General features: G+C 43.5%; 1 protein-coding gene across 2 annotated transcripts; it reads left to right on the top strand.

The window, feature by feature from the left end:
* Window positions 1-3,658: 3,658 nt before the first annotated feature.
* Window positions 3,659-16,126, top strand: tfap2a (transcription factor AP-2 alpha). Of its 2 annotated transcripts, none has more exons than XM_034572718.1 (7): window positions 3,659-3,862; window positions 6,486-6,905; window positions 8,038-8,089; window positions 9,723-9,948; window positions 10,827-10,945; window positions 12,751-12,892; window positions 14,383-16,126. In XM_034572718.1, exons 1-7 carry the CDS (start codon window positions 3,812-3,814, stop codon window positions 14,666-14,668), a joined length of 1,296 nt encoding a protein of 431 aa, XP_034428609.1. In that variant the 5' UTR covers window positions 3,659-3,811; the 3' UTR covers window positions 14,669-16,126. The 2 variants fall into 2 exon arrangements, with proteins under 2 accessions (XP_034428609.1, XP_034428610.1); XM_034572719.1 differs by lacking the exon at window positions 3,659-3,862 and adding an exon at window positions 5,277-5,958.
* The last annotated feature ends 5,125 nt before the right edge of the window (window positions 16,127-21,251 follow it).

The raw sequence follows: 21,251 nt of genomic DNA, 5'->3' as shown, positions 1-21,251 counted from the left end.
CGTCTTTTCTTACAGATGATATTCCAAATCCAATTGCTCAAAAAATGAGGGTTAAGGATTTAGTGTCACCACTGATCAGTATTTTAAAAGTATAAGGGAAGGAGCAGAAACCATGAAGGGATGGGGAAAAGCCTTCTGGGATGTTTCTGAACATTTTTGGCACCTCGAATTACGCATTAATTACGCACGAAATTACGCACCACACACATATTCATAATAATAATAATAATAATAATAATAATAATAATACATTCATCAGTGTCCTTTATTGAATGGCTGTACAAGGTGCCTGAGGTGCAACCGTCTATGAAACACAGCCTCGCCGTTTTAGTAAGCTGAACGTTGCCGGAGGCCCCGTGCCATGGTGGAAGTGCTTGAAACCAAGCCCTAGACAAACACGGCTGGATATTCAAAAGGGACCCCGCGCTCTTGTCAGACAGTAACCCCACTCTCCGACAGCTCGGCGTTAAAACTCCACTCCTCCCCAAAGTGCGCAGAGCCCCCCAAACAATATTTCAGATCCTCCTCCCACCTCCCTCTCTCCCCTGCTTTTGTCCAGGCCTGGTAGAGGTCTGGGTCTATATAGCTGCAGGTATTGTTCAGTTATTGTGCAGTTAAAATGTCTGCGCCTTTTGAAGTCAGACATGAAGGCTTTGTTTTAAACATTAACACCAGAAGAGAAAATCTATAGATGCATGTGTGGAATTATATATTTGGGGGAAAATATGAACTATAAATGGTTTATTGGGGGGAAATAAAAAGAGAAAGTTTTTTTTTCCTGTGAGAAGTTTGTCCAGCATTCTGTGATCATGCATGAAATGTGTTTCATGTCAGTGTCTGAAGTGGAGAAGCATCCGTGCAGCTGTCTGCTGGAGACGGGCTCCGCAGCTCTGCATGTGTGTGTGTGTGTGTCTGTGTGTTTTCTCTGAAAAAATGGGTTTTGGACTAAAGCTTGGACCATTATCACCTATGTGAGCGCATATGTTGCACTGTCTGTGTGTCTGTGTGTGTGCGCGCGTGCGTGCGTAAGAGAGAGACAGAGAGAGAGAGTGAGGGAGGGAAAGCTCATTCGCTCTTGGCCCGAGGGGTCTACATAAGTATGTATTAGAAATAAACAGTGGATAAATAAATAATGACCCTCACAAAAGCAGGGGAGCTCTCTGTGCAGAAGTAATGATGTTGGCAGTTAACCTTCAAGTTTTTTAACTTGACACAGTTTCATTTGCGGCGAGAATTCATGTTTTCGTTCAAAGACAAAACGGTAAAAGAAAGAAAAGATGGATAGGCAAATTGACTTAAAGAACTTTAAGAGATCTGTTATTTTTGACTCTTGCACTAGTTGACGACAAACCTGTAGGATAATGTTTATACTTGATATTTTAACCTTATTTTATCCTCTTTAATTTGCAGGCATATTGTCTAAAAACTACTCTTTATTATTGGTGTCTTTACTATATTGTTTTTACTGGAAATTTAACAAGTTGTCTGACTTCTCATGTGCACAACACACATTTACTCACTTTCCATAAACACCATTTATCTCAGATGTAAATTCACTTCATGCAAATAAATTGTCAGGATTTTATATGGACAGGTGTAAATTGAAACATTCCTCCAAATATTTTCTATTCATAGCAGTGGCATTAATGTCATATATAAAAAAAATATTTTCAGTATTGTATTATTATTACCATTGGCTTAGTAACACGAATAGCTTGTTGTCTAGTACAAATTACATGACAAACCCAACTTGCACACACACACAGACAAATAGGCCATTTCACTTTTTCTTCCCTCCTCATGTAGTTTCTCCTTTCTCGTCCACACCCGGCGCAGTGCGCATGCGTCACCAGGTGGCCTCACACCGTTTTTATGGCCAGGTGAGACGATCCGGTCCAGGTGAGAACACAGTGGGTGTATACGTTTGGGACCGAAGGCTCAATGAGACAGACACAGCAACGGATCGACTAAAAAAGACGAGGGAAAAAAAACAAACCCAGCAGAAGACAAAGAATGTCAATTATGGGCAAGATGGGGGAATGGCAGGTATGTGCTGCTTACTTTAAGACAAAGACACGCCTGAGAAAAAAATCCAAGAAAACTGTCAAAGTGTCGAGTAGCTGTAGGATGAGGCACGGTGGATTGTTTTTAGTAAAGAGAGCTGGTACAGCGACTAGACGCTCCTATATTTGATGTTGAGATATTTGTTGTTTTTTCCAACTCCAAAAATGATCCATCTCCTTTTGCTTTGCTCTGGATGTTGATCGCATGTTGTTGTAGCTTGTAAGGTCTCCGTGCGTCTTTCAGACAGATCGTAATGTAAAGGGTGTGTTTTTAAAATCAACTAGAAATGGATAAAAACGACATAAAGTGGCTGAGATTGTGCAGCGTTTACTGAAACTCAAACCGTATTCAAAACACTGCGCCGAGCCCTCGATGTGCACTGTAACTTTTCATAAATCTGCTTGTGCATGCAGCTGTTACATGTCTCGTATCCATACGCAAACTTTGGGTAAAAGTCTTATTCTTTATTAAGTTGCCTGTGCGTAATTGCAAACCTGGCCTTGCTTTCTGAGGTAGGTGTGTGTGTGTGGTAAGGCGAGGGGGTTAAGAGGCGACTTTTCCTGAAAACACTCGAGTTTCACTCCTTTAAAAAAAAAGACTACATCCACCCCAGACAGTTTCTAGAAGCGTGCATGGCTGTCATTGTCAGTATCATCGCTCCATTATCATTAATGACAACTGCGCGTAAAAATAGGGTGTTAGTACAAATGGTAATCCGGGGGCCAACGCCTTAAAGATGTGGCGACCTGTCTCCTGACCCACGACCCGCTGAGGTGAAGGCTCGGCCGGCGACAGTGGCCGAGACAGGTCCCCCCCTCTAACCTAACCGGTATTTGAAGTGAAACAAGGCCATGTTGTTGTGTTAATTATTGACGTCCCCCCCACCTTATCTCCAAACCCATGCGCCCTTACATGTCGTCAATGGACCTGTAGAGCCGCTCCGAATTGCATGGTTCACCCCTTTTTAACATAACATTGAAAGAATGGCCTCTCAAGGTCTCCACTCTCAATGGGATTAAAATAACAGTTTGGGAGTTTAAGAAAAAGAAAAGAAAAGTACAGGTCGGTGTGTGGCAGGGGGAGTATTTGCATATAGGTACAGTGTTTTCACATCAAGAGAACTAATCAATAAGACGCTGGGTTGTGCGTAAAAGGAGCGAATCAGTCGCCAAAAGTTCACAGGACAGATATTTGCTCCTTTCAAAAAAAATAAAAATAAAACAAATGTTCTTAAAATGTAATTTCTGGGGGTCTTGTGTGCTTTTCCTTACCCCCGGAAAGACATGCAAAATGACCATAAAACCGTCCCATGTGCAAGCAGGTCCCCATGCATGACAATACCCTGCACCCCTCCCCTTAACAAACACTGACCCACACACACACACCACCATGAACGGTATAGAAATGATGTCAAGTAATGCATGTGCTGCTTCGGGTTTTTTTTTTTTTACCTGTGCGGTGTCCATTGGTGTTGTGTGAGCAGACGAGGGGGGGGGGGAGAAAAATCAAACGGCTGTTGATATGCTAATGAGGCCCTGTGCCAGCGTTATTACAGAGCTGCTCCAGCCCCATGTACTTCCACCATTAGAGGGAGACCTCAGAGCGCAAGACAGACAGCGAGCAACACACAGCTTCAATAAAAAGTAGTTTTTTTCTGAGCGGGGGAAGCACAATTCACTGACTGAAAACAAGGGCGATATAAGGCGATATACCCACACACTCAAAATACCAGCCACCTCTACAACCCATGAAAATGCTTTGGAAATTAACAGATAACATTAAATATGAAGATTGCGAGGTAAGGGGCTGCTTTTTTTAATTTTAAAAAAATTGTGTCATGCGATGTAAAAAATATATATTTTTAAAACTTTACTAAGAGAAATTATTTTATGGAAATGTCTTTATGTTTTTAGTCCACATATGTCATCCTTGTTTAATTGTGCTCAGGAGGAATAATCATTGTATTTTATTAATTTGGTAAGGTTTTATTTTTTGTGTAGCCTATTTGTATGTAGTCCAATAATATTTATAATGATAATAACAAGTTTGTCAAATATTTTAGTTGCATGAATAAATTCGTGCCACTATTTTATTTCTATTTGAATTCACATTACACATATCTACAAATATTAAATGACACGTGAAATCATTGCTTGTCATATTTAATTAAAACAAATATATATTTTTTTTTTTATTTCATTGACAGCACTAAGCGCTAACACGGTCTGCTTTATTTATTGCGTAAATTGCACGGGCATTTACCCTTCACTTTTAATATCCGTGCAATTTGAGCTGCTTGGATTTTTGCGTGCAGCTTTCTGTGCATGTGTGCGTGTGTGTGTGTGGTGTGTGCATACACTGAGTGGCTGTTGTTGTGGGCGCAAAGTTGTGCAGCAATATCGGGGACTTGTTTGGGGAGTGGAGAAGCCAGTCGGACGTGTTTTCGGCCGCGCGTCCAGTCCTGGGAGGGCTAGAGACGGCCGCGAGAGCAGGAAAACAAAAAGCTCGGCGCCGAAGCGTTTGTGTCAGTTTGCAGGCGAAAGTGTTTTCCCGGTTGTGTCAACGCAAAAAAGAAAAATATAGAACAAAATTGTCAATCGAAACCGGTCCCCAGCCGGTGTTTGGTCATTTTTAAAAACGTGTGATTAGAGCAGGAAGCGCAGTTGGAGCTGTTACAGTCGTGCGTAAAAGTTGGTTCGAGCGCCGGATCCGAGCGGCCCTAAAGACAGACAGACTTTTAAGAATTTATTTTTTCTCTCCCTTTCTCCGTCTTTCCGGGTCAAAGTTAAAAAGTTAGCCTCTGTGCGTTTTTTGGAGTCGAGGAGGAACCGGTGGATTAACTCGGCTGAGGAGAGAGAGAGGAGACCCGTGGAGGACAGCTCGCTGTCGGAGTCTGAGGTGGAAAACAAAGGGATGAGCGGTGGATACGAGCCGGCTGCAGTGCCCGTGTATGAGTCTGCTGCTGGATTTTCACCCAGTTCAGAGGTGCACAATTGTTCCCTTCCCCTGCCTTCTCCTTCCCCTGGCTGGCTGTCCAGCTCCCTCTATTCCCTTGTCTTTATTTCACTTTTTTGCGCTTTGGCCCTGGGACCCCCTTTTTAAAAAAGCCCCCCTCCTCTTCCTCCTCCTCCTTCCTCACTCTCTGATTCGCCAGACGAGAGTGAATATCCCTCTTTTTTGTCTCGCTCTCTCTTCACTCCCTCCACACTCTCTCTCTCACTCACTCCCTCTTTCTCTCTCTCTCCCTCCCCATCTCTGATTAGATATACTGATTCCTCCTTTCAATGGACGTCATTTAAGCTCAGACTCCTGCCTCGAGTTGCGTCCTGCGCCTCAGCCACTCTCAACCCGGTCTTTTCCCCTGTTGTTGTTATCATTATTAAGTATTCCTGTGATATTAATAGCCATGAGCGCGTTCCATTAGGAGTCCGAGAAGGGGAGACGAAGAAGCGGCTCTTTTCGCTAATATGAGCGCAAGCGAGGGGACGGCAGCAGTGTGATAGAAGCCAGGAGAGCGACGAGGAGAAGAGGGGTGTTTCTTTTTTTCACCGAGAGAAACTTTTCGACCTAAAAAAATCCACAAAGACGCCACCGAATATCAGCATTTTTTATAGCTCCGGATGAAGGGCAGCGGGGATCTAACCATTTCTTTCTGATGGATTATCGTCCTGCTACTGTGGCACATATCTGATCGCCGGGGCCATTGTGGTCTTGCAGGAAAGAAGAAGAAGAAGTCTTTTTCGGGGGCAAAAATATCGATATTTTTCTTCCTGGTTTGCTGGTTATTCCACTTTTGCTCGCCCCGACTCCAAATAGTGTCTTTTTCAACCCATTATTCTTTGCTTGAATCGCACTAAATCCTTTCAGATGTTGGTGCACAGTTTTTCCGCGATGGTAAGTTGCTGGAGCCTCACCGCGTCACATACTTGGGGGTATTGTTTGTCTAGTCTATCAGATTTTTTTGTTGTATAATAATAATATTTATATAATTTTTACCCCTCCAGGTGATTCATGTTTTGCAACGCTTGCACGCGTAAAGCCCGTGGGACATATTGTAAAACAAATAAGTGATATAATGCAAATTTATTTGAAGGCATTTCACCTCCGGAATTTCTGTTTCATTTAACTTTTTGGAAACGTATTATCATATAATTTTATTCACAGAAAAAAAACAAATGTGGACTTGCAGCAGTTGTGTGGACATGTTGTGTGTTTTTGTTAAAAATTGGAGTAAAATGTATTAATAAGTCAAATTCCTGTCATCCACTCGGGCCATATTTGATAATACCCTGACACCAGCCCGCAGAACACCCAGTAAAAACAAAGAGGACAAACACGCACGTTCACGTTGAGTCTTTTTTGTGTGTTTTAAATGTGTTCACGCTCAAATCAACCTTCCTCTCCGTGTGCTTCTTTGCCAGGATCGTCACGACGGCACCAGCAATGGGACAGCCAGGCTACCTCAGCTGGGCGGCGTGGGCCAGAGTCCCTACACGAGCGCGCCGCCGCTCTCCCACACGCCGAACTCGGACTTCCAGCCCCCGTACTTCCCCCCGCCCTACCAGCCCATCTACCCGCAGTCTCAGGACCCTTACTCGCACGTCAACGACCCCTACTCCCTCAACTCGCTGCACGCCCAGCAGCAGCCGCAGCACCCGGGATGGCCGGGCCAGCGGCAGGCCCAGGAGAGCGGCCTGCTGCACCAGCACCGCGGCCTGCCGCACCAGCTGTGCCGGGACTACCGCAGGGAAGTGCTGCTGCCGTCCGGCCACGGTCTCGACTCGGGACTGTCGGACTCTATCTCTATCCATGGAATACCTCACTCTTTAGAAGACGTTCAGGTGAGACAGCGTGTCCCTGCTGGGTTGTGACCTAAAACATAAATAAAACGTGGTGTTGGTGTTTATATTAGGAACAGTTGAGCACTGCTATAATTTTTTATCAATATTGTTATAATTACAACGAGTAACGGTGGTGATGTTTTTACGTTATTCTCTTTTGATTATTAGTACTCTTCACAGAAACATCCTACATTTGATGTGTTAATGGTATTAATATTAAAACATATTTTAGAAATGTTATAAAACAGTTTTCATTGTTATTACCTGTCTTATAAATGACATACATTCAATTATTATTATTAATTACTCGGGTTCGGGCTCATTGTAGTTCTTAATGCGGCCATTTTTCACTGCCTGAAAAATCAGCATGACAAAATGATATATTCTGAGCTCTGTTATAATATTAAAAAAACTAATCTTTTTAAAACGCTGTTATAGCCAGATCCAATGTTGTGTTGTTCAGTGTAATAACTCAAATTAAATGAAATGGATTTTAAAAAACACAACAACACACACTGTACGCCTGTGATTTAACAAGGGCTTCTTCGTGTCTTCTGCCTTTATTTAATTTCTCAGTTTACAATAATATCGAGATGGCCGTCCTGCCTGCACCACTCAACCAGAATTGAGTTTAGGTCGATTAGCAAAAAGATGAACGATAACACAGTCAATAATAATAATAATAATAATAATTCTCCTCCTTATTGGGATCATTCCTCCCGATTTTTTAAAATCAGAAACAAACACCGATAATCCTCTAATTAGTTCATAGGCCTTTAATAGGCTGCGCCGCCGTAATTACTATCCAATCTAGATTAGAAGTTTCCCTGTGAGTGGAGCCAATATGAGGGCAGAATTAGGTCAGGATTATGGGGCGACACGGCGTCGTTATTTAAGTCTGCAGCTTGTGATCTGTTGGAAACGCGTCCATCAGTGGAAAAATAAAGAAAAATAAAAAAGCCAGTGAAAGCACTCCTGGACAATAATAACAGGAATGGGCCTCCAGAGCCTCCATGTTGGCTGATCGTGCCCGTGGCTTTTGTTCGTGCATGCACACAGATTTTTTTTATTGCCCCCTTTTCCTTTTGTGTGCTAAAATTGTCCATCTTCTTTTTTTGCATTTGTGTCGCAGCCTGTTGAGGATCAAGGAATTCACATCCCCGACCAGACTGTAATTAAAAAAGGTAAGCGCTTTCCTCCGAGATAGCATGCATGTTGCAGGCTGGGCGCACACACATGCACACACACACACACACACGCACACGCGCGCACCATGCACCATTTCTGCTTGAGAGGACTCAATGCAATGCGGTAACGCCTGACTGATCCTAATATGCAGTAGCCTATTTTTCATTACATGGTTTCCAAGTGCATCAAACTGGCTGCACCTATTTTTTTTTTTTCTTCTCCGTCTCTCCACCACCTCTCGCTGATGGAATTTACTGTCAGCGTTTCAGAGCAGGCGTGGAGATGAGTATAGAGCTGGTGGGCTTTGTGGGGGCCCGTGGTGTTGATGGTCAAAGACGCACGGAGCTATATAGACGATCCTGGCACTCGGAGCGGTGCACGGAGGCCAATATAGAGCTGGAAATCACTGCATGGTCAAATCTAAAATGGAAGTTGGTGCCGCTGGATGGAGCCTTATGCTGTCATTTAGAGGGAATTCAAAAATCCGTCCTCTGACATGGTTTCCAACGTCTCCAAATGTGATTTTCATACTTACAGCACTCTGGTGAAGCTTTCTTGGATTATATTGCTTAATTTCGACTTATTTGCTGTCAAACAATTATTGGTACAGTACCAGGAGGAGGCCTGCTTCCATGGTCAAGTTTAAAAGCGCATTGTCAGGTCAAATTAGAGCTCACAAGATCAGACATGGAGCTGAATTTTCTTTCTTTTTTTGGTCTTTATTTCCGTCACAGCCCCCCCCCCCCCTCCATTCTTCATTCTTTTTGGAGTCTGCCTATCTGCGCATCGACGTGATAATTGGCTTCTTATATTAGTAATCTCAAGAGTTCGTTTAGCTCCTATTGTCTCTATTAGGCTCCCCTGAGCCATTAATGTCACAAGTGATCTATCCAAAAAGGCGCACGGTCGGTCCCCCTTTGTTACTGCAACACCAAAAAACGGTGGAAAGCCCAGTAGTGTGCTGAGTCCCCCCACCACCACCACCACCGCACCCACCCACCCGAGCAACCAACCAAGCCCAGTGCAATGAAATCACACACGGGCCGATGCGTGGTGCTGTGCTGGATACCGAAGATCTGTGTCAGAATTGGCACAGTTTTGCCAAATCTCTCGGTTGAGTCGAGGCATGGTGTGACGCACGCTAATACTACTGATAATAATATTCTCCATCTTGTCCTATGTTCTAAAATATGGTGCCTGGGGGGATCGCACAGGCCCTGGGGGGGTCTTGCTGTTGAGAGATTTGTGCGCAAAAACATTGGCCAGTGTTTTTTAATGTTGAAGAACATGAATGGAAATATTGGACATTTGTATCGTTGAACGACAATTGTGCCAACTAGTAATGATTCTATGCACAAGAATATTATCCGATTATTATTATTATTATTATTATTCTCGTTATTAATATGATTACATGTTGTTGCTGAAAGTGTACACATGTGGTGCTAAACTCCAAAATCCAAGGCCTAAATCCCCCCTTCTCATTTAGTTAAGGCTCTGCATTGCATGAAATTCACTGAGCACGCTCTCTCTCTTTCTCTCCCCCCTCCATCCCTCCATCCCTGTCCTTTCTTACTACCCCCCTCCCACCTCTCTCCCTCTCTTTCTTTCTCCCCTGGCTCTCCATAGGTCCAGTGTCCTTATCCAAGCACAACAACATCTCCTCCATCCCCGTAAACAAGGACGGTCTCTTCGGCGGCGTGGTGAACCCCAACGAGGTGTTCTGCTCGGTACCGGGCCGCCTCTCCCTGCTCAGCTCCACGTCGAAGTACAAGGTCACGGTGGCCGAGGTGCAGAGGCGCCTCTCGCCGCCCGAGTGCCTCAACGCCTCCCTGCTGGGCGGGGTGCTGAGGAGGTGAGTGTGAAGTGAAAACAAAAAAAAAAAAATGAAAATACCTACCTGTGCGTGTGTGTACGTGCGTGCGAGTGCGTTCGAGCTCTCTCACTCTATACGCCAATCCATTCTTTCTGTGAGCATGCATCTGCCTCTCTCTCTCTCCTCTGTACCAAGAATAATTAAAATCGACCAACCATGACACCTAGCTCCTGCATTTAAAGCAGGAGGGGTCTGTTAAATTCCCTATTAACTTCCCCATGCTCGCTCTCTCTCTCTCTCTCTCTCTCTCTCTCGCCCTCCCTCTCTAAATTAATGTAGGCCTAGTCTGTTTCAACCTCAGCTCTATAGGCCCAGTGAAGGCATTACGCATGAAAACATTGGTCTCTAGTGAACTGTCGAGTGAAGTGCTGCAGACACGCAGCCCTGCCTATTAAGTAGGGTTTTATTTATTCATCTTGTACAGTATTTGTCTGCTGCAGAAAAGAAGGGCTGCACGGGGCTCTTTTATAGTGTTAAATAGCTATAGTTTGTATATCAGGGATGTGGAGGAGAGTATATAAAGCCATGCAGCCAAACTGAGCCCATGCAGTCACTCTTAATTAGTGCATAAAAGGAGCTATGGGTTTCATATGATGCACATAAGCACTATGCATCCAAGTAAAAATATCTGGCAATGCATAAGTGACTTTTCGCTTGTGCACAATTTTTTTTGCCTGTTCACAAATGCAAGACTGCAATATTATATAGGCCATTTCAAACATGCACATATAGCCATATATTTGGAGGGCAGCGTGCATCTTTGCAAAATGAAGAACATATCCATCCTCAAAATGAATGCCCACTCAGAGAGAGAGTCATCCACTACAATGAATTTCCGCTTTGTTCCTCTGTCACAGGGCCAAGTCTAAGAATGGAGGAAGATCCTTAAGGGAGAAGCTGGATAAAATCGGCTTGAATCTACCTGCGGGCAGACGCAAGGCAGCCAACGTCACCTTGCTGACGTCACTAGTCGAGGGTAAGTCGGGTGTTGCCGTAAATCACGTTCCCACTCTCGCTGCTCCCGCGATACCAGGTGCTTGCGAACTGGGAATGTTTCTCTCGCTCCCTCTCTCCCTCTCGTTCTTTCTCTGTGTTTTAAATCAGCATATGCGCTCATCCGTGTAATGTGGACCGACTTTGCCTCGCAAGTAATAAACCATGAAGGATGTGTGTGTGTGTGTGTCTGTGAGAGAGTGTGTGTGTGTGTGGAGAGAGAGAGAGAGAGTGGGAGACAAGGAAGAGAAAGAGAGAGAAAGAGAGAGAGAGAGAGGGGGAACGGTGCTGGTAATTCTTGTGGCTCTGCAGCGTTTGGCCCTCGCTTGCAGGAGCGCACTTGCAGGTCCACGGCTGGCCTAGTTTACACGCTGGATGAGTTTGTGTTGAAGTCCAGTTAATTATTGAGTGCTGCTTGTTTATTGGGCACCGCTGAGCTGTTTCACCTCACGGATGAAGAAGTCGATTGATTTATTAACCCTGCATTGTTTCAAACATTAATACAGCCACGGCCACGGCGACAGTTGCGCGCAGGGGCTGATGTTTTTTAATGGTGACTTAATTCTTCCGTTAATAGCTTCTGCTCCCCCCCCTCCATGCTTTTGGGTTTCTCAGTGAAGATTTTTTGTTGCATGCAAATGGAGTGGCTCTGACCTATTGGGAGCTATATGTTTTGGGGCCTATTAAAGAATAAATGAGTCCGTTATGGTTGCGCGTAAGGAGATGCCTTTTTACGCGTGTGGGTAAATCCATTTCGCTTGCAGAGTTGAACCTTATTATTCAGTGCGGTGGTATTTGGTGCGCTGTGGGTTTGCAAAAGGTGAGAGCCCGTGACGGTTCATTGGTCCCTGTTAATCATTATTACAGACGAGGGCCCGGATGCAATATTCATTGTGCGCCGTAGAAATTTGGTGCTGTATTTGTAATGAGCCTGGAGAAATGTATGATTGTGAGTAATAAGCGGCTGGTGGCAGATATGGGAGAGAGAGAGGGGGGTGGGGAGAGGGGGGTATTGAAGGCAGTCGGTCATTTAGTGAAGATCCACTGTGTTTTCTGGAGAGCTGTCATTGTTTATGGTCCCCTCCATTTTATGGAAAACGAGTTTACTGGACTTGAGCTTTTGATGCTAATTGGCGCATGCGTTCTTCCGGAGCACGGGGCTTATGGACAGGAAGCCCCGCAGTCAAACTCAACTGCTTCAGGAAATTAAAACCAAAGACTTTGGGGGGAGAAGAAAAAAAAAAAGAAATTCAACGAGCTCAGACTGAAACCTGCAGTGATTCTCATAGCTGAAGTATGTGCAGGAGGAAACGTGAGATTTAGACATAGCCCTTTAAAATTGCATGTCCCTGTGATCTGCTGGACTTCCAATAATGCGCAGGGCATTGGTAATCAATGACATGGTGTTAAGCATGATGCCTGTGTCTATATTTCATATCCACTTATTGTGTCTCCTCCACATTAAAGCGTTCTCACGGTATGGAGGAGGAGGGGGCTTGATGCGTATTGACAGCTCGCAGGGGCTGCTTTATTATTAGTATTAGTATTATTATTATGGGCTATTATTGTTCTCATCATCATTAATGTTGTTATGGAGGCACAGGTGCCATAACCCCGCTGTCTGCACGCGTGAACACAAGTGGAGGCTCTGCTCACATCAGATTAATCAAGTGTTGGTGCGAGGAGTGTGAACTGGCCCCTGGATTTGATGTGGCCACATTCAATAAGCACAAACAACATTCAATCTCATATTTTTCCCCCCCTCTTCTTCCTTTTCCCTTTTCTCAGGCGAGGCGGTGCATCTTGCCAGGGATTTTGGTTATGTATGCGAGACCGAGTTTCCATCCAAGGCAGTAGCTGAATATGTAAACCGTCAGCATTCCGACCCAAACGAACAAGTCCAAAGAAAAAACATGCTATTGGCCACAAAGTAAGTGCTATTATCACATTTCACTCAGTGTTGCACCGAAATGCACCCCCCCCCCCCACCCCCCTGTCTGTGCATGCCCAGTGTGTGTGTCTTGTTTACTTGACAGTTTGCAAACACACACGCGCACACATACAGCTCTACATCTAAATGTGGAGCAGCATTAATTATATTGCACATTAATTTTCCATTTTTCCATTTAAAAAAAGTTTCTTTTAAACGTTTATTCCCTCTTTACGTGTTTGTTTTTAGCATGTATTTATATATTGATAATAATTACTCATTTTAATCATAAAATAAAATATATATCTATGTACATGTTGGTCTATACATAATTATTTACCAACCTAATATTAATTAATACACACACACACACACAGTTTATGTGTTCTTACTTAGATTCTGATACATGGTGTCTCCTGTCAATTAATTTGATTAGGAACCTCACACTCACACTCACACACACACACACTACACTTGACATCTCTCTTAATTACGTATTCCATTACGTTCTCTTTTTTAAATGTATTTCATTGATACGATATGATCAATTAATGACGATAATGAAAATACACAAAACACATTAGTGCACTTGAATGTACCCCGCTGCGTGCACGCGCGTCCAATGGGGTTTCTCTCCGCTCGTCCACGCACACAGCAGCGTTGTTGTTTGCCCTGTGATTTCAGTGACACTGACAGATCGCTGGTCCTCATCCAGCGCTGCCATTGGACATGTTTTTTTCCCCCTTCACGCATTTACTTGAAACATGGGAAAGTCCTTTACGCGGGACACAGATAAGCGCAGAGGCCTGCGTTTAATATTGATGACGGGCCGCCATAATCAAACAGCTGTCAGCTATAACCGCTTATTACAGAGCGTTATTAAGATACCCATGAAATAGCCCAGCCCATGAATCTATTTTACATGAACTCACAGGGGAATACATTTAAGTAATATGGGCTATAAGTTCCATGAAAGGAAATGTCTTTTGAACGAATAAACGCATGAATTAATGTATTTTTGTCTGACTGTTTTGATATTGTTTGTTTTTACACTGGAAACAAATATTCACCTTGCCTCCATAAGACTTTTTTTGCCCTGAATTTATATATATAATAAAAGTAAAACTCCCTGCCAATGAGCTGAGAGTAATTCTATTTTCCCCAAAGTTTTATTTTTTAGAACGAAAGTAGAATAAGAACAGTAATTTTATTACATTAATAGATGTTTTGCTTAAAAAAAAAAAAAAAAAGGTACACTAAGGATTTAAAGCCACCTGCAGACATGACTGACTTTCTGGTCCTCTCATGTTTTATCATTTTTTTATCGGGACATTAAAGGCCAAGCAGGGATTTGCGTAAAACGATATCATGGGGTGGCGCGCAAATTGCGTGCCACTTCTGCAGGACACGTCTGTGTGCATTGGAGTTGTGGTTGCAGATGAGGGGGTTTTGCCCACGGGCCTGACACTGTCTCTCTCCCTCTGTTACAGGCAAGTCTGCAAAGAGTTCACGGACCTGCTGTCCCAGGACCGCTCGCCGCTGGGGAACTCGCGGCCGCAGCCCATCCTCGAACCGGGAATCCAGAGCTGCTTGACCCACTTCAGTCTAATCTCGCACGGTTTTGGGACCCCGGCGCTGTGCGCGGCCATCACGGCCCTGCAGAACTATCTGACCGAGGCTATCAAAGCCATGGACAAAATGTACCTCAACAACAACCCAAACAGTCACGATAACGGCACTAAAGGCGGAGACAAAGACGAGAAACACAGAAAGTGATGTTTCCATGCATCCCGCCTCCACTTGAGGGCCAAAACCCCCCCGGGCCCCTGCTTCCACACCGGCCCTCACCCCCTCCGCCTCGGCCTCGGCCTGGCCCCCACCCATCCAATATAAATATTATAAATACCTTATAAATACTATTGATAAAAGTTAATTGTGCCACTTCCTGATCTTGCGTGGTTTTACATGTTATTTTTTTTTTTTTGGTTTTGTTTTTACATCCCAACTTTGGATCCACCGAGGAAATGACGCAAGTATTTTCTGCTTCTTCCAACACCTGAACCACATGAAATGATATTTAAAAAAAAGAAAAGAAAGGAAAAGAAAAGAAAAAAGGAGGCTGCAGAGGATGAGCTCCGGGGCAGAGGGAGGGAAAAAAAAAGGTGTAGGCCCACAGCCTCAGCCAGAGGACTTTTTATGTACTCCCTCCACCTCCACCTTTTTTTATGAGCTGCAGCGAATGGACTGAAATCCAGCGACCCCTCTCTATCTCCATTTTACGATTGTGACGAGAAAAAAAAAAACACACACCGAAGCTAAAAGAGGATGAATTCTTATCAGTATTGTGAATAATAAACTTGAAAAACAACGAGAAATTCCACAGAGCTCCCTGTCATGACTTCAGTTGTAGACTCTCACACACTCTTCTCTCTAACTCTCTCTCCAAGCGACCAACTTGAACTTTTTTGAATTTCAACACGATTCGCGGTTATATAAGGGAATCAGTGTTCATGTATGTATATATTTATTTATGTGTAATTTAATGGGAATTGTAAATATGGTGCGTCTGTTTAAACTTCTTTTTTTTATTTATCTGGTGCCTCCTGTTTTAGTGGGTTTTTGAATATTCGGTTAGTTCTTCATGTGATTTTATGGTTTTTAGAAAACAAGAAGTTTTGGGGGATATTTTTTTTTTCATTTTATTTCTCTGGGATATTTCAATTCAGCCCTCTTGTAGCATGTTGAGGCGACATTGAAGCAAGTGAACAAATTTAATAGAAATAAACTTCCATTTCTCTCTCTATATATCATCCTTATTTTTTGCAGTTTTTTAATTTGAGACAGAGCATAAGTGAGACCCTGAGGAGAACTGTTTTTTTTCTCGTGTGAGTGTGTGTGTGGAATGTGTGTGTGTTTCTATTTTCGTTTTTATACAAGCTTTTATGTGTTGTGCCAATCAGAATACGTTTCACCCCTTGTTCTCTCCTTGAAGCACCATAAAAGCAATAAATGGAATATTGTCTCTTTTTTTTAGATAAAAAAATTGTTGGAAGACACTCAAAAAAAAAATTTTTTTTGGGGACCACCTGATATCCTGTTATGTCCGATAATGTCCAAAAATTGGAGGCGGTTTTAGCTGTATTGTATAGACATGTGCTGGCAATAGTTCCCATGCCTGTCAATGTATTATAGTCCTTTGTTGCCCTGAAAAAAATAAATATTTGATACGCTTCATCTCGATTTTTATTCATATCTCTAAATTTTTTATTCACTTGCTTGATAGCCTGGGTGTTTTTTTCTTCTTCTTTCTTTTTGGTCTTTGCTATTTTTTTCTCCCCATTCTGAACGGCTACAGTAATTGAGCTTAAGTCTCCCCTGACAATTGCTCCTTGCAATAAGCAGCTGAACTCATTGTTTCCCTCAAGTATAATAAAAAAAAAAAAAAAATTCTTACTTTAAACTCCCTAGTTCAGAGCACAGGATCTCATGCAGGCCAAGTGGCTCACAACAATGGATATATTCGCGTTTGAAGTGTGCAGCAACCACCCCTCCAGCTAAAACCCTCTGAGATGTATATAGGCCTGGTGCGCAATGTTTGGATGTTGCAGGGCTATATTTGGCACCACCGGTTTATTCTGCGCTGGAGTCTTATTCAAAGACGCGCATCAAATATTTGTTAGGCTGTGTTGTTTCGCCTCTCGGTGTAATCAATGAACAATCAGTGTGCTGGAGATGTGTTTTGGTGATATAATCATAATACTTTCATAACTAATCTCCTCTAACTGCGATTTAATTTCGCTGTGTTTGGCTGAGTGAGTCGATAACTGTGGCTGTAATGGCAACAACAACAACAAAAAAAAATCTGATGCTGGTCTCTCCTGTTGTTTTTTTTCTTCTTTCTTTCTCCTCTTGTATTTCGTGAGCTGCAGAGACTGGAGCGCTGGTTGCATAACATTTGATTGTGTATCGATGGCGTGGCACCTATATAGCTCGGGAATCAATGTCGTCTGGAGCATGAATCAGGCGAGTGATGTGCAGAGATGCATCTTGTGTGTTGCTGTTTTTTCCCTTTTTCCTATTTCACTGTCTGGTAACCATGCAGCTTTAAAAAAATACTGTAACACTGGGGAGATATGGAGCTGGACGACCCCTCCTCCCTCATCTCCCTCACCCATATTTGTTATCTGCACAATTCCTCTCTCTCCCCCCCTCACCACCACCACCTCTTCTCTCCTCTCCCCTGGTTTTAATTCTGAGGCGCTTGTTTTGCAGCAGGGTGAATGAAACCTAACTGTACATGTCCTTGGCATAATTGCGATGCACGGTGCTGGAGCAGGTGAAGCGCAGCATTGTCTGTCAGGGCCCCTGTTTTTGTTGGCTCGGGCCTCAGATTGTGTGTGTGGGATCCTGTCCTCGGGCACAATAGCTCACTCATAAAAAAAAAAAAGGGGGAGAGAGAGAGAGACGACTATACCCCGGCTGCTCCTGCTGTGGTGGATGCGTGTTGGTGGTGGAGGTTGGGGTGGGGGGGAGAGAAAAGCATAAATAGTCACTTTAAGGGGGAAAACAATCGTATTAAAGCAGCATTCATTGGTATTAGCGAGAAGGGAAGCCCCTCACGTGCAGTATCATTAATGCTAATGTTATTTAATAAATGTATCAGAGCTTCTTCTTCGGTTGAATGGGAACAGGTTTTTGCGCATTAGAAATAGTGCTATCTGCAACAATGGTGTGTGCCATATTTGTGCGCATTATCAGTCTGAGATGAGGCGGGATGCGTATAAAAAGGCCTGTAATTGTGTCTTTCTGCATGCGTAACGGCACTGGAGTGTTAAAGAAACTGCAAATCCTATTGTCTTGCGATTGCTTTATTGTTTCCACCGATACTAGTTAATAATTAGCATTCCTTTTTATTACGAAAAAAATGGGACGTGGAGCAGGTAGAGCTGGTTTCTCGTGATTGCCTCAAAGCGAAAGTCATTTGGAACAAAAGTCGGAAATAAGAAGAGCCAGTCAGCTGAATTTGGTTAATTCAATCCTGCTTGACTCCAACTCAAGCAATTACAGTGGCTTCCCTGTATTATAATTAATAATTATTATTACAAGTGTGAGGTCTGTTGTTGTCAAATGATGTGGAAAATAAAAGATACAGGCCTGGAGAGGTGGAAATGATAAATTATGTGTGATTAAGCGTAAAAATGCAAGGAGGTGATGATCGTGACGGATGACGTGGGTTTATGTGGAGATATATCTTTATTTTTCCTTTATTATTTTTGAATGATACTGCTTATTTGATGCCATATTTGTCTGCTGGTAGACAAGAGCTGTGTGTGTTGGTCCAAATCAAAAGCTGCACCATCGAATAACCCGATTTAAATAAATGCTGTGTGTTTCTGTTGGATCCATTCAAAGGATAAATGGGTGTTCGCGTGCCAATACCCACAAACATATTTATTTATTGTTCACGCTGGTCGCATTCTACTCAACACTGTCTGTCGGTCATGCAACGCAACTTTTTTTCCCCCGCAACCAGCTGCACGTCACTGCTGCGCTCATCAGTCCTCTTTACGAATGTGCCCCCCCCCACCCATCCCACTTTTACGCGCTAGCAGCCATGTTTGTGGTCAGAAAGTGTTTAGCTGATGCTGCTGAGATCACTGCTCCTCGGTGGAAAGAGTGTCTGCCACGGCCTAATTACCCCGTAGCACCACCACCACTACAACAGTCTGCACTGTAGCGCTCGGAGGCAATGCTTTGGAGCTGCTCGCCTGCAGAAGATATAGGGCAAACCACGAGGCACAGATTTTTCTGGGGGGGGTTTGCACTGTACTGCCACGAATGTTATATTGGCATGATCGGAATTTGATTTAAGCCCAGCCCTGACATTTAAACAGAGGGAATGGGATGGAGATTGGAGTGCTTGTTTAAAGATGAAGAAAGAGAGAAATATCTTTGCAGAGGTGTCAGTGTCCACACAACGCTGGAAACTTTTCTCCTCATTAATGGCGGAGAGGTGTTTCGATGGACTAAACATGCTCATGATGCTCTTGAAGAACTGGGAGAAAATAACTCTTAAATGATAGGAACCAGATGGCCGCTTCCATCGACAGATTTCTATGATGTCAATTTGAGCCACTTTCACATTTTTTTTTTTTTGAACTTATTTTAAACTCTATAATAAGTGACTCGGACAGGCCGCACGGGTTTCCATTAAATTCGATATGGTTATTGGCTGAATCCAATTACTTGACTTTAAAGCTCGCAACGAGGCGCAAATAATGGCTAATTGTCCTCAACTCTTGACATCAGCCGTCATTTGGGGGGGGGCTTTGCATTCTCGCCTGGCGCTGACCCCCCCCTTTTAGCCACTTATAGAGCCGGGGCGCAAAAGCCAAGAGAGGTCAACGACTCCCACCAAATCGCCCTTGATTACTTGAGACATTAGCTAATCGATTAGAACACATTAAGTCACTTTGAATAAACAAAAACTCTCCTGATAGGCAAGTGGAGCTCGACAATTCCTCCGCAATATGGTTCGTTCACAAAAAAAACCCCGAGAGGTTTTGATCAGGTTTTAGTTGCCATCTGCATGGAGGAACATGCGCGCGCTTCTTTACGCACACTTCTGCAGGCGCACACACATAAACAGAATATATAGGCCTATAAATGCATAGATGTTATATTTCCCAGGCTTTTTTTATGCGATCACAGTATTTGATGCCCTGTTACAGGTTGATTCACATTTGATATTGATCCTGCTGATGTAGTTTTATTCATGTTTGGATATGATGAAGCAAACTATTTACTTTACAGGACATGCATGTTCAGTAACATTATATAACTATGCAACTACATACAAAGGTATAATATTGTTGTCCTCCAGTTTCGGGGGTCTGACAATTTCACAGCCTTGTGTTTCCCCAAATATAAGAGAGAAAAGAGCGGATTAAAATTGTGTTAATGTTTCTCCACTCGGTTAATGCAGTTTATATTCTAGTTTTAGTCATTCTCTCTCTCCCTCTGCCTCTTTTCTGTGTCTCTACCCTGCATCCTCTGCATGCAGTCAGCCAGGGGGAGGGAGTGTGTCGCCCCGGGCCAAACATATGCTTCTTTCCATTGCACTAATCCAAATGCAGCGTGGAGGAATAATTGCTCGAGTGGCCGTGGCTTCGCAGGGGCTTTGTCCCTCACTGGCTCCCTTCAGCCAGGCACACGCCATTTCAATCAGCTCCCTCTCTGTATCAAACCCCCAGACCTTTTATCAAACCAGACCCCCACGTTCTTTACGCACACAGCCACATCCCTAAAAGAAAGAACCGGGTTTTTATTTATTTTCCACTCATGTTGTTGTTTCTGTCATGTCATCCCATTTGGATGCACCGTGTTCTCTAATATTTCTGCAGCACATTACTGGGAAAACTTACACATACGAGCAACGATTGCAAATGAAAATGACTATTTTCTTGTATTTGGGGACTTTTCTTTTGGTCATGCGCCTTTTCTTTTCATTCCAAACACCAAGTGTTATTCAGTCAAGAAGAGAACAATCAGCCTGGTCATCCAAGCAGAAAGCTGACATGGCTAATCTGAGTTCTGGGGAGAAATGGCTGAATTATGTGTTTGTTATTTTGGGGGGAAATTATAAACCGAAAGTGGCAAAGGACATCATCTACAGAGGTTCACAGATGTTGTTGAAGCATCAGAGCAGCTTTGGGAGCCCAAAAGGCTGAGGGCCTTTTTTAAATATAAGCAATTGTTCTTCAGTAATTAACATTACATAATAACACCAATACTACGATACTAATGACACTAATTCTGTTCATAAAAATAATAATATAAATAGTAAGACATACCAGACTAAGTTTTTGGGGACATTGCATTTGGTTAAGAATACATTCCAGACTTATGGGAGATATTGTGCATTTTAATGTTAGATGTTGAAATGTTGGTGCAAAAGCAGGTGGACAAACTGTATCCAGTTAAAGGTGATTCTATAAGGGAATACAAATATCTGCTTTCTTGGAATGAATTTACAAAGGCGCACGGTTTCTCCTGCTAGTGCGTAAAGCGAATGAAGGCGCACACGTGCAGGCCTGCAGTGTTATGTCCTGCAAACACTCATTCATACACACGCAAACACACACGGCGCTTTAACGCCCCATGTCAACATCTCGCCTTATTTTCCGTGCATCAACAATGACAAAAATCACTCGCAGTAAAAATGGAGAAATTTGCTATAGAAATCACATATTTCCACGGATGGAGTAAGACAGAGGAGGAGGGGGAGGAGGAGGAGGTGGAGGTTGGGGGGGGGGGGGGGGGGGGGGGGGGGTTGGGGGGGGGGGGGGGGGGGGGGTGA

The sequence above is a fragment of the Hippoglossus hippoglossus genome, chromosome 20, assembly GCF_009819705.1.
Source record: "Hippoglossus hippoglossus isolate fHipHip1 chromosome 20, fHipHip1.pri, whole genome shotgun sequence".
Lineage (NCBI taxonomy): Eukaryota > Metazoa > Chordata > Actinopteri > Pleuronectiformes > Pleuronectidae > Hippoglossus > Hippoglossus hippoglossus.
This window is presented reverse-complemented; position numbering and strand designations above follow the sequence as displayed.

Coding starts and splice junctions, on each gene's coding strand:
- tfap2a (XM_034572718.1), top strand. CDS start 3,812: ATGAAAATGCTTTGGAAATTAACAGATAACATTAAATATGAAGATTGC. Junction 6,906..8,037: donor ACTCTTTAGAAGACGTTCAG/GTGAGACAGCGT, acceptor TTTGTGTCGCAG/CCTGTTGAGGATCAAGGAAT. Junction 10,946..12,750: donor GCTGACGTCACTAGTCGAGG/GTAAGTCGGGTG, acceptor CCCTTTTCTCAG/GCGAGGCGGTGCATCTTGCC.